This window comes from Centruroides sculpturatus, unplaced genomic scaffold (assembly GCF_000671375.1).
Source record: "Centruroides sculpturatus isolate CEXI.00-Female unplaced genomic scaffold, Cexi_2.0 scaffold99, whole genome shotgun sequence".
In the NCBI taxonomy this organism is placed as follows: Eukaryota; Metazoa; Arthropoda; class Arachnida; order Scorpiones; family Buthidae; genus Centruroides; species Centruroides sculpturatus.
In genome coordinates this window covers 509647-524172 of record NW_019384321.1, presented here as the reverse complement: position 1 = coordinate 524172, position 14526 = coordinate 509647, and the positions used below count along the sequence as shown (strand labels likewise).

At 30.1% G+C, this 14526-nt stretch overlaps 1 protein-coding gene across 1 annotated transcript in view; it reads right to left on the bottom strand.

Moving 5' to 3' along the window:
- LOC111625522 (V-type proton ATPase 116 kDa subunit a-like) overlaps positions 1-6937 on the bottom strand; it is a 90505-nt gene extending 83568 nt beyond the window's left edge. The window contains exon 1 of the mRNA XM_023368686.1: positions 6708-6937. Within this exon, the coding sequence (XP_023224454.1) occupies positions 6708-6824 (117 nt within the window). The 5' untranslated portion in view covers positions 6825-6937. The remainder of the gene's footprint in view (positions 1-6707) is intronic.
- Between the last annotated feature and the right edge of the window lie 7589 nt (positions 6938-14526).

Sequence of the window (14526 nt, the reverse complement as noted above, 5' to 3'; positions counted from 1 at the left end):
GTTATTTTTTGAAATTATTAGCTTAAAATGGCTGTATAATTATTCTGAAACCATTTCTAAAAAAAGACTATTTTGACTGCCTGAAAATGAAAATAGTTTGATCCTTATGATTTTGGATTTTATGAAGCACCAAGATTTACTGCTGTTATAAATGATTTCAAAGAATTTTCATCTGAGTTAAAGATTTGTCTCACTACTACTCCACTAATTCCAGTTAATTGTTCAAGAATTCAAATTGCTAACATTTGATCCTCAGCAAAGATTTCTCAATGCAATCTGTAGTATACAATGTGCATAGATAACTCAGTTCTTTCACCATCATCCAACAATTCCACCATTTCTAAAAGCTTATGCCTCTTGAACATTATTAAACATAAGCAACTCTCTCCATATGCCTTTCTCAACATTTCATTTGTTTCAGTAACTGATTTTATTTTTGAGTTTTAAGCAAAATTTGATCACAACTTGCTCTTTCATGTTTAAAATTGTAATACAAGAAACAATGCTAAGTAAAAACTTGAATAACTTACCAGTCAAACAATGCAATTCAATAAACCTGCATTTACCTGAGATGAATGTCTAATTACTTCAATAGTCAGCCAAGTGAACAGACCACTAGTAATATGACAAGAAAATTGGTTCTGAACCTAATTGTTGCACTGTAATCATTTTCAGAAAATTTCTTATGTAAAGTATTGAATAACATTTTAAGATTATGATAAAGAATGTGTGATTCAAAAATTTTCTTTACAATACAAACAATACCAATCATGTAAATGAATGAAACATTCCAAAAAACGTAATATCAGACCAGTGAAGAACTTTCAATATGATAAAGATAAATATTTTCAACCTACACCTAAGATCTGCTTCAGGTCAATTTTTATCCTCCATTTTATATTGGAATATTCAAAAAAATGATGATGAATTATGAATACAGTAATACCCCGAACTTACACGATAGGTGGGACCGAGCGATAACTGCGTAAGTCGAATTTACGTAAGTCAGAGTATAATTACGCAATTTATGTAAAATCCAAGTCAGATGTATGTAAGCTAATAAATGTTCTTGTTAATCTTATCTCGTCTTTTGATTCGTTCACTGTTACAAGAAAACACCACATACAGTCTCTCAACTCTCTGTAGATATAACAAACACAGAAATAAATAACACAAAATAAATTGTAGCTATATGTCGATTCCGCGTGACACATTCGAACATGTAAGATGAACAATAGTGTGGAGGGGAGTGCATAATCAAGAGTTGCGAGGCGCTCAAACAAAAGATGAATCAATGAGATTTGAAAATCGCATAACTCCAGGTTTGCATAAGTCGGGGTAGCGTAAGTTCAGGTATTACTGTATTCCAATATAGAAAGGAGAACAAAAATGGACCTAAAGCAGATCTTAGGTGTAGCTTGAAAATATTTGTCTTTAACATATTTAATTGAAACATTCAGTGCTGAAGATGCCTTGAAGTGTCACACATTGTCTTGCCAAATATGCTGATATTCATGTGCATCCTCAAAGTTTTTTATATTATTGTTCTAGGAAATTTTATCTTTTGTTTTTACAAAAGTTTATTTTTTATCATTTATTGCACACTTCAAAGAATATATTTCATTCACTGGGTTGCAATTTGAAAAAACTGTAGACCTACAAATTTCCACTGTCGTTCATCCATCTTTCCTTAATCTTGAGAACAGAGTTAGATAGATGAAATTCAAGACCAGATATGGAAACCTTAGGGGAGGAGGCCCCAATTAACTATATATGAACTTCTGATGATAACTGAAAGTCACGCTATTTCAATTCAAAATTTTTCTCCTGAAAGGAGTTAGAGACTGGCAGAACGCTATTGTTATAGGAAAAGTATGATGTACAGGGGCAAGACACTACAGTACTACTTTGAGGTGGAGACCATATATTTTAAGCTAAATAAATTTAAGATATTAAAAATTGCAGCCCGGCATTGTGACGATGTGACTAAATAATTGCTCATTATGAAAAGTTTACTAATTATGTTATGTAAAGGTATGTAGAAGTTTGGATGTTTGTTTATGTAATTATTTATTCAGTTTATTGTATCATTGTAGCAGGTACTGAAGAATGACTAAAGCCTGAAATGCATTTACTTTAAGAATGGTATTAAATTAAATTGGATGATATTCTCGTCTGCTTAGTCCTTGTCAGTCAGAAGAAATTGGATATTCACATTGGGATTTGAAAAATATTTTTATTGTTCTAAATTTATGATGTATTTCTGGATTAATTAATATTATAACCTAACCCATAATGAGATTTAAAATGGAATATTGAGATTCCAAAAATATTAAACTGAAAGAAGTTGAACATATTATTTTAAATTTATATACAGAGGGGTGCAAAAGTAGATACAACAGGCACAATAATCATTTCATTTATTATACAAACAAATGAATGAATTAAGCATTCTAATTTATTCTGAATGAATATTTATTTTATGAATTTAAATCTTTATTTTAGTAAACATATTTTTTTAATCCAAATGGTGTTTTTATGAAAAAACAATAAATAGATAGACCATTGCAATTATGTTGTAAATATCATCTATATATAATGTAATCAATCATGTGCATTATTGCATGACTAGAAAACATGTTATATGAATGGTATATGAGTAGCTGTTTCAAAATTTCCAAAACATTATATTTATAGTAGGAAAGCCCTTATCTTTGTTAATTATAAAGAAAGGATTAAAAAACAATTGGACTAGATAAATAAGTAAACTATAGTCACACATTCAAACCAAAAATCTTAATATAAGACCAGTGAAGAACTTTAACAATATTTTCAGTTTCTGCATTTAATCAAACTTCAAAAATTTATTTGCTAAATTTAGCAAAAATATATAACTGAAAATTTTATTAATATGCAATATAAACATATCAATTTTGTCAAAAAATTTGATTTTATTTTTTAAATAAATTATCATATTTAAAATATTTTATTTCATGAAATATGAAATTTAATGAACATTTATCTTTGATGAAAGAATTATCCATAAACTGTGAAAAATAAATCAAAGTTTATTTTTAGAAAAAAATTAACCATATAAATTATCTACTTCCAAAACTAGATATATTCCTATTTCACATAATTTTTTTAGAAGAAAAAATTATATCCATTTATTCTATGAATAAGTTCATTTTAGGATGTTTAAAATGGAATTAATATTATAATCATTTCAGTACTTGTGAGTTATTCTCTGACTATCATATCATATTGCAGTTGAAATAGTGTGCAGTCCAAAAGTAGAAATTTAATTTTGTCAATTCCAAAAGTTACTCTTTTATATTAATCAATCATTAAAATACTTTATTTACTAAAATATTAAAATTAGGGAAAAATATTATACTTATTACTATAACATACAAACTCTTAATTCTTAATACTTGTATGATATTAAAATATAATAAATTCAATTTATATTACTTCTCTAAGTATTAGTTTAATAGGTCACTTTTTATACAATTATTTTCAGTAATTCACAAAATTAATTTTTCATATAAAATTATCTCCATACAAATTCAGCAANTTTTGAGATGTGAGAGATGATTTAAAATTATACAATATAAATAATATTATAATTAGGGATTAATTATTGTTATAACGATATATAAAAATTCTCGACCTAAGAAAAATATAGGTGGCGACTCCTTCGTCTTTTAACGTCGTCTGCTAGTAGTCGGTCTATCTCTTAATTCTTAATACTTGTATGATATTAAAATATAATAAATTCAATTTATATTATTTCTCTTAGTATTAGTTTAATAGGTCACTTTTTATACAATTATTTTCAGTAATTCACAAAATTAATTTTTCATATAAAATTATCTCCATACAAATTCAGCAATATACAAGAATATACCAATATACCATTTCCATATATTTGTCCATATACCAACATCATATGTACACGTTATGTTACACTTCCATTTTAGATTTTTTCAATCAGAATGAAATTTCACTTTTAATATCTTTTATGTGAAAACTTTCAGAATGTAATGTATCATATTCCTGTAGTATACAATCATTATCAGTTTCAGATGTATTCAAATTCCAAATACTGAATGATTAATCCACTTTCCACATAATGTCTCATCAAAACAAATTTGCAAATCAAAGACTAATTTGCGTATTAGTGTATAATATTAAATTATTATTAGTGTGCGACTTCTTAAAAAGTAGGTATTTTTACCTTATAAACAAAAAAATACAGTATTTTTTAATGTTATTGAAACAATTAAATTTACTATCTGATTTGTACAGAATTTAATTATTTCATTTAATCACCTATTCAAACTCATCTAATCATTTTGTGACATTATGACAGAGCATAGTAGATGCATGAGATTGGAAAGCAACATGTAACACATCATGCAGAAGGATAACCCATAAGTATCGTAATTTCAAACAGTTTCAATCAGATATCATGTGAATTTATATTTAATACAAAACAATAGTTATTTTTTGAAATTGTTTTGGATTATTATGATTCCTACACCATTAATATATTTAATATAATTTGTAATTAGAATGCAAATTGTAAAAGTTGATTTCGCATTAAATTGTATATATAAATGAAAATATCAAGTTTATTATATGCAGTGCCGTAACTAGGCTGGTGGAACAGGTGCACCTGCACAGGGCCCACTTTGAAGAGGGGCCCAAAATGCATGTATTTGTTTTATTATTTTTCCAAATCTAATTAAGAGGCCTAAATGCAAATTATTGCACAGGGCACAGGAATGGTTAGTTACGGCACTGATTACATGTTATATTCTGTTGCAATTTATATGATTTATGATGCAATTTTAAAATATGTTGTTCTAAATAACTGGTATCTAAAAAATATTTCCAAAAACTTGAAAAATCACTTTTAAAATAAAATTATTAATTTTTATATTAAGAGAACTTTACCAAACCATTAAAATTTTCTGATGTTTTGATATTTGTTCAAGTTTATTTATTTATTTATTTTCCAAAATAAACCTTGTATTGATGAACATCAACTCAGAAACTCAATTTATACCTAAAGCCAAACAAACTGCTGAATAAGAGAACTTTACCAAACCATTAAAATTTTCTGATGTTTTGATATTTGTTCAAGTTTATTTATTTATTTATTTTCCAAAATAAACCTTGTATTGATGAACATCAACTCAGAAACTCAATTTATACCTAAAGCCAAACAAACTGCTGAATAACTAACCTATGATATGACTATACTATAACCTGATAATTCAGCAGTTCATTTGGCTTTATACCTTGTATTTAAAAAAGAAAAAAACAAACTATTTAATTACATAACTTATTTTAAAAAATTACAAAACAACACAAATTTTTTAAAAATGACAATGGCAATTTGATATTTCCAGTTTCATAGATTAATAGACAGCTTCTCATTTATTAAAACAATTTTTCCTCCTGGTCTTCCTACAATGTAAGAAATTGAGAAAGAAAAAAACTACTTAGAAAACATATTACTAATGCTGACAATAATTATTTTTAAATCTTACAAACATGCATTCAGATTTGATCAGTCTAAGTTAACTAAACCATCATTAAATTTAAATGGTCAAAAATGTTCTAATTAATAAATTCCCATTGAATGTTTTTAAATATAAAATTACTATTTGTTCCTAAACTTATAAGAAATAATAATATATAAAACTTTATAATGAATTTCAAAAAATAATAGAAAGTTATATACAAAATTTTAAAAATATAAGAAAGAAAAATTTTTATTCGTGTTAATACAATTTTTCAAATAAATAATACCTTCATTTTTGCATCTAATGAAAATATTTACATATTATACATTGTTACTCTTTTAAATTTATAAGAGATAAGAGATAATACACACTAATAAAATGCAAAAATTAAGCCCTAATGTATTTCTTAAGAATTAAAAATAAAAACTAGATCAAGTAGTTGTGAAGTCTGCATACACAATTTTTATTTCAGGCCGGTAACAAAATATACAAATATCGATTAGAAAATATCAATAGACATCCGTAGACTATTTGCGGATATTTCGTGAACTTTTCAATAACAATTTCCTTCGTCATTAAAGTCAAGCAACAATTTCAAATTTAGAAATTTATGAAATGAAGTGAAGTAAATGAACAAAAAAGAAATATGACCCATTTTATGAAGTAACGGCATTCAAAGTTTGATTTTTTTTTTAATAAGAACGTTAGCAATTTTGATTTTGTATCATAAATTCCAGATAGCATTTTTATATTATATTTGAAATAATGAAAAGATGTCCTATTTAATGGTATTTTTTTGTTCTCTTTGAAGTATTTTATACGTCTCATTTTTGTACCTGTGTTTTTAACGTAGTCACAATTGTATTGTGATTGTGATGATTATAATGCTTTGATGCTACTGGATTTATTAATACTGGATCTTTGGATTTGGCTTGTTGGATCCATGGTTTGTTTGGATTTGGTTTGTTGATTAATTAATACTGGATCTTTGATCCATTATTAATAAACCCAACAAAATAAAGAGCAACTTTGTGTTACTTTTTGTTGCTCCCAACAAACCAAAAAGCAACACAAAGTCGCTTTTTAGTTTGTTTCATTAGTTACGTTACAAATACTGTGAATCGGGTCACTAAAATAAGGACATATGAAAAAAATCGATTAAAAACTTACATCTCGAAACTGCACCATTCCCAATTCTCCTAATTCCGAAACACAAGCATAAGCAGCTTCAGATTGAAGAAAGAGTTGACATAAAGTCATTTCTTCGCTTCTAAATAAAGATCCCATATTTAATTGTCTTGTAGTGCGGATTGTACGGATCACAAATTGAAAACTGTATTCATCGATCGGACAGTTCTGCGACAGTGACGTCAGATAGGTTTCGATACATCCGGGGAGAAATTCCAAGAATTATATATGGATTTATTTTGAGATGTGAGAGATGATTTAAAATTATACAATATAAATAATATTATAATTAGGGATTAATTATTGTTATAACGATATATAAAAATTCTCGACCTAAGAAAAATATAGGTGGCGACTCCTTCGTCTTTTAACGTCGTCTGCTAGTAGTCGGTCTATCACGATGTACAATAGTGTTGCCAATTTTGATTAAGTAAAAAGCTTTTTATGAATAATTTTATTGCATAAATTATAATTTAGATCTTTGAAATTTTATAAATATTTATCAATTAAAACATTCTTATTTAAATATGTTTTTTTTAAATATAATTTACCATAAAACTCATATTTAAAAAATCATTAACGTTCCAGTGATATTGGATTTCTTACAAACAAAAAATAATGTACTGTATTTGAAAAAATATACTGTGATTATGAATAAAGAAGTATAATTGCTTGTCTATTTAAGGAATTAAAAAAGTTTTAGCCCTTTTTAATAGCAGTTCGATCGTGATAAGTTTCACCAATCACAGCGCCACAGACAGTGCTTTGCTTATCCTGTTTGTATAAAAAAAAATTCGCCTCTCCGAGACCGTCGCTTTCCTTCTACACGACTTCGTCTAGTGCACTTCCCCGCGACCCGCATATTCACCAGCGAAGGACTCACCTGGCAGACCTTCGGGTTTCTGTGACACGTTCTGGGTGTGGGCAGAAGAGGATCATTCTCGGATCCAACAATCAGTTTCTGGACCTAAAGGCGTTTCGAAAACTTCCGGAAAATAGTCCGTATTAAAAGTACAAGCTGCGGCTTCCGACATCGAAAATCCGGCTGAAAACGCCTATAGGCAGTAGGGAGAGAAAAGAGCGCGACTCCACCTCGACTAAGTCTTATTGTTCTCTTATCGTCTGACTGCAGTGATAATGTCGGGTCCAAATTCCGTGTTTCTGTTTTCCGATGCTTGATCTGAAAGCAAATCTGAGAGAGGTTTTTAGTGTATCAAACAATTAAAGATTAAAAATATATGAAATATTTTTGTCTTTAATAATTATTTAAAATAAAGTACACAAAGTTTTTATGAAACAAAGTAGAAAACTGATAAAATATTGACGTAGTTTAAGAAGTAATGAAGCTTCCCTTAGTGATAAAAATATCGAGGGGGCGATCGCCTCCTATCTCTCTTTTGGGTTTGTTACTTCTCTTTTTTGCTTCCATCTAACACCTACTACTAATACAAGTCTCACAATTGGTATATTATGTACTAGAGATGTACAGTACGTTTGTTTATATCGATAGCGAACAATCGACTATTGTTTCCTCTATCGATAACAAGCTATCAAATAAATTAGCTAACCGACACTGTTACGATAGTATCACAACATTATCGATGTACAGTGTTTTATCGAATTCATTAATTTTTTTTGTTAGTGAATTTATTTTTCGAATAAAAAAAAAACAGTGGAACCACGGTTCTTAGACAATGCAAATACATCTATGTTTAACTTGAAATGACAATAAAGTGTTTTCATAGATTATGATGCTTGTAATTTTTCTATGTATTATATTCTTTTTATATTGTATTTAATGTATGATATATAGATTTTCATGCATCAGTAGCTTCCAGTAAGTGTGATTACTGGTCAAAATGTTAAAGTGTAAATCTTAAAAGTGATCACACGACTTCTATCACACATTCTTTCTAGTGTATCCTTCCGGACGGCCAAATGGCCGAGCGGCCAAGGTGATAGACTACCGCTTTGGGGGACCAGGAATCGAATCCGGACGGGTCAAAAATCCCCACAAATTTTTTCGGAGGCGATCCGTCCTGATAAGTCGGGTCCCGCCACATACCACCCGGCTGCCCATTGTGGGTCTGGCCGAACCCATAATGGGCTTGCAAAAAGAGGCCCTCTTAGTGCCCACAGGGCGGAATGAGTTTTTTTAAAAAAATGTATTTTTCCGCATCAAAATTTTAAAAAAATAAATTTTAAAGGGTAAAATAAAGCCACTTTTGTTGTGGAATCGGATGCGCTTCTATTATTATCGTCCGAAATACGAATTATTTTTTATCTCAAAGAATTATGAATACGAAATAAATCAGAAAAGTACGGTGTAATCTAAATATATATAATTACTTGTCCTGACTGACTGAGTGATTGATTCATCATCGCTCAGAGCAAACCGCTGAACCTAGAGAGGTGAAATTTTGTACATAGTTAGGGTACATCATGAAAACGCACACTAAAAAGGAATTTTTGGAAATTCCCCCCGCGGGGGGAGAGGGAAAAGATTAAGTCTTAACCTGAAGAATGGCTTCTACTATACTATTTTAGATGCGATTTTTTGTTTTCAACTACGTTTAGTCTTCATTGAGTACTTAGGTGTATTAAATTGATAACATTTCAGACATTGTTATAAATATTTTGATATACAGTAGAGCGTCGATTTTCCGAATCAATTGGGGACTGGGGTTGTTCGTATAACTGATATTTCGGATAACCGATTTATGTACAAAAAATAATTTAACGTATCCGATGTTAAAATTTTTATCCGTTGCGTGTCGCTTCGCGTTGAATTTTCGTCGATGTTAAGCCAAACAAAGACTATTGTATCGTTAAAAATTATTTTTTTTATTTTGTACGAACAAAATAAATATATTGAAAAATATAAAAACAATAAAAAATTATACTTCAGATGTTAATTTAGTATCAAAAACGTAAAATATTTGAGTAGCCCAAGACATAGACAAAGATTGAAGCGCCACAGCACTGGCGAAAATTTTAATTTGCCCACTGGAATTCTTTCGGATGATTGACGTTTCGGATGATTGACTTTCGGAAAATCGACGCTCTACTGTATTTCGATTTTATAACCAAATGTTCGAACCGCTTTAAATTCGAGTTTGTTATTGCATATTAGTTCGATCATAGAACGATTGTAAACGTTCCAGAAAATTGATCAAATTGAAAATAGTTCGTTTGATTCTCAACAATTATCATCATTCTCAGCGGTAGGTGTTATATAACAATTACTATGGTTGTTGAAATACTAAATATAAATGGGATTTGCTTGAAAAATCCGCGCGTGAGAAGTCGCGGGTAACAGCTAGTATAAATATATAACAATTTTCAAAATATATGCAGATTATGAAAAACTTTTAATTAAATTAAAATGTGCTGCATTTGAATCGTCGATTTAAATCTTCGAAGCGAGAGATAAATAATGTGGCTTTTCTGGTTTGCTGAAGTGCATGATTAACAGAATATACACTTCTCAAAAGTTAAATTGCAACACCACGAAGGAATGCGCGTAGCCTTATGCACATTGCAAGACCCATAGAGGTGACAGACATATGCAAATGATTAAAAGAACAAAGATATGCAACAGAATAATCTGACAGTCTTTGTGCTCCGGCGTGCGCCGGTGCAATCCTTCTTCTGCGTGTTCGCAGATGTTCTTGCGTCCATTGCGTCACACATCACTGGATGGTTCCCACATCTTGCCCAACTCACGTGGCAACTGCGCGCAACAACAAATCGAGCTCGCACAGCTCCAAGATATGGTTTCGTTCCCTAGCCGTTAACTAGTGGTATTCAGTTTGCTGTCGTCTCCCTTTTCTACGCTTTTTCAAAAGTTCGGCTGCCGAGAACTGTCGCTGATAGCATTTTCTACCTGAGCAGGCTGCTGGTCTTTATAGTCCGAAACTGGGTAACACATGAACCGATGCATATGAAAACTTAATCATTTTCATCTCTCTGTCATCTGTACAGGTCCTGCAATTTGCATGTGGCTATGCGCATTCCTTCGTTATATTGCAATTTCACTTTTGAGAAGTGTATATGCTCTCGATTTTAGTAGTCTTGCCTCTTTACAGTACATCACATTTTTCCTGTTAACAATAGAATCATACTAGTCATCTATCTAACTCCGTTCTGGAGAAAATTTTTGAATCGAAATCACGTGACTTTTGGCCTAAACCGGAAGTTAGTACTGTATATAGTTAATCGATTTGCGCATTCTTTTATTCAGCAGTGCGCTGAGCAGTTGCTACCGGAAGTGACGCTTTTGTTGCTGACGGTTGAAAACACATTTGCTGGAGAAAGAGCTATCTCAAAATGGCTGATATAAACAATGATTCTCTTTCTGCTGTATTTACACGCGTTGGTTCAATATTATTAGAAGAAAAGCTATTAAGTTCGATGTTTATAAGAAAACGAGGAAATGGTGATTTATTTATGTCATTAGCGATGACAGATTCCCAACAACGAAAAAAGCGTGCAAAAATCGTTAGTTACTTCACGATATCGTACCGCAGTATTCGAATGAAATTCTTATTAAAAGCCATTTTCGCACGTCACGATTAACAGTCCAGATACATTGCGATTTAGATTGTTACGCTGCGCTAATTTTTATCGAAATATTTAGATTAGGGATGGGAAATTATATTTTCTTTTCAGCTTAGTTACCTATTTTCATATATTCTCGGGCCTTTGTGTTGAAAACATATATTATTTTTATACATATATATATTTTTAAAAAAGAAAAAAACAATAATAAATACGTTAGGTTTGTTCATAATGTTTAATTAAAATTTCGGCCAAAACAGAATATGTAATTCAAATCTTCTTTTGCGATTCGATTCAGATACTGGTAAAGTTGAAATATAATAAAAGATACTATTGAAATTATAATTTTAAGCCGAATTAAATGCTATTATTATTATTTCATTGGAATTCTTAAATTTTTTAAATCGATTTCAAAATAATTAACTGTTATTTAATGTTTTATAACTATTTTTAAAGTCTTTTCTATATTGTCATTTCGATCACGAGAAACTCGTGTTCCGATCCTGTATATTTTACTATATCTTATACAAACTTCACAGTTAAGTATGAATATACAGTACATGAATTTTTTCTTTTCAGATTTTGAAGAAAATGCTACCAGTGAAAGTATCTATCAGAAAGCCGTATGCACCAAAAGAAAATATACTGCTCGTTCTCTGTGGTTATTAGGAAACCAAGAGAGTTTCCGTGGTGTGTCAGATCGATTTGGAATGTCCCAATGTCATGCAAACACTGAGTTCGCCAAGTTTTGTTATCGACTACTAGAATTTGCTTCACATATCATAAAATGGCCAAATGGTGAAGCAGCCCAAAAAGCAATTAAGGAATTTGCTGATTTAAGAGCTAATAGTTTGCCCAAGACACTTGGATTTATTGATGGAAAACACATTTTGTTTTCTGTAAGAAAACATGAGAAGAATGCTTACATTAATAGAAAACAAGTGGCAAGTGTGATTTTGCAAGCCATTTGCAATGCAGATTTAAAATTTATTGACATATTCGCAAATGGCCAGGATCAGCAAACGATGCTAGAGTATACCGTAACTCTCCATTGCACAAGCCATTGCTAATGATCCATATCTTTTACCAAATGTTTCACACGTTTTAGGTGACTGTACTTATCCACTTAGCAGACACCTTCTCACACCTTTTAGAAAAAATGGTCATCTTGGAAGAAAAGAAAAAAAATTTATAACAAAGTTTTAAGCTCAACTCGAGTTATTATTGAGCAGGCATTTGGTTATCTCTTTGGCCGTATGAGGATACTAAAATATTTATATATTTTAGGAAGGGAGGTTGTGCCTGTTGTGATTACTTCAGCATGTCTTATACACAATTTGTGTATTATGTATAATGATGGTCCACCACTAGAAATTTGATAATGATTATGAGGAAATGTGTTCAGATAATCTTGAGGACTCATTGCAACCATATGAGACTGGATTCACAAAACGAGCAAGGATAGCTGAAGAGGTATACCTGCATTATCAACTTTCGTTATTAAACAGAAATTAGTTTATTTTAAATATTGTAATACAATGTATTTTTGTAAATTTAGTTTAATAAATATATAAATTTTAAAACAAATGTTTATTGTTATTTTCTTTTTACAACCTCTTTTATTGCTTCCGTTAAATTCTCCGATGTTTGTACTCTTCTTTCCTCTAGCATTTTCATTTCAGCCTACATTTTTTGATCAAATTCATTTCGTTTTTTCATTTTTTCAACAAACCAAACTGGTGCCGGTGAGGATCTGTCTTGCTTTCTTAATTTCAGTGTCTTGAAATGTTTCTGATCAGTCAGGGAGAAAACATTTATAATTTTCAGATGGAACATTAGAGCAAAATGAAAAGAGTACAAAAAAAGACTGTGAAATGGTATAGGTATAAGAGGATGCAGAGGACTTTGAAAGTACAGGAGAGGGTACAGAAGATTTTGGTGATTGGAAGATTTGACAGAGGTCAAAGAGAGGTTTGATTGTAAATAGTTATCAGGAGGTACATTGTTACATTTTTTACGAAAGCCATAGTAATGGTTTCAAAATAAGGCCAACAAATACTGCTTTCACCAGATGTTCTCACTTTGTTTAAATTTTTTCTGTAAGTCCCCATTAAATTTCTTCATTTGTGTGCACAATCTTCACTAGAAAAAGAATGCCCATTTTTACACATAATGCCTGATATTTTGTTACATAATTTCTTTTTTATTACAGGCTTACAAAATTCTTTTTCTAACTCAATGCGCTGAGAAATTAGTAATTTTGTTGCATTGCTGACCACACTTTCTCTGTAAATTATAAATCACGTGTTTTACAAGTTACCATCATTAATTAATAGCAATGACTCTAAATCATAAATTGTACAGTACTTACCTACTGTTTCTTTTGGTTCACATTGTTTTGTGCCACGATACATGTCATTAAATGTGACTTCTATTCCATTATCAACTTCTATCAAAAAGAAAGAGAAAAAGTTATTTACAGTGCTGCAAATTAAATGAACAGTTTCTTTAGCAAAATATAACTAAAAATGCATGTGGGCCCATGTATGAAATACAGTTTAAAAAGTTACAATTTATTGTCAAGGTATAGAATGTTTATTTTAAAAAGCATATAATAGTGGAAGAGAAACTTCTAAATAATTTAACGAATTAAAAATAATAATCTACATATGAAATATAATAGAATGAATCCTCAAAATGTTCTTCTAATAGTAGTAAATGAATTTTAATATTTTGAATGCCAAATGTGCTATATTCAAAATGATAATTATACATTTAATAGGAAGTTACAATTTTAATTAACATGCATAATACAAAATAAAGGTCACAGAAAAATTCAATATTTTACATATAAATAACTAGGGCAATAATGGGTTAATATTAGTGATGTAACGAATATTCGGTTACTATTCGGTATTCGGCCTATTTTTCGCTATTCGGCCGAATACTGAATATTTAGAGGAGAAGGTGGTATTATGGACACTGCGGGTATTATGGAACCATCCCATTTCGAACTGATAATAAAGGCGAACTGTAGCGGAATGTGGCTGAACTGAACTAGGCAGACATCCATAGCAAGGGGAATACCCGTTTTCCTTCAGTTAAATAGTTGTCCGTATTTAATCAGCAAATTTGTTTTTTTTTTTTTTTTAAAATTCGCAAGTTTTGAATGCTAAGTGAATTTAATTATTTTTAAAATATAAATCGTGTAGTTGTAGGTTCACTGGTGCATGTATTCCGT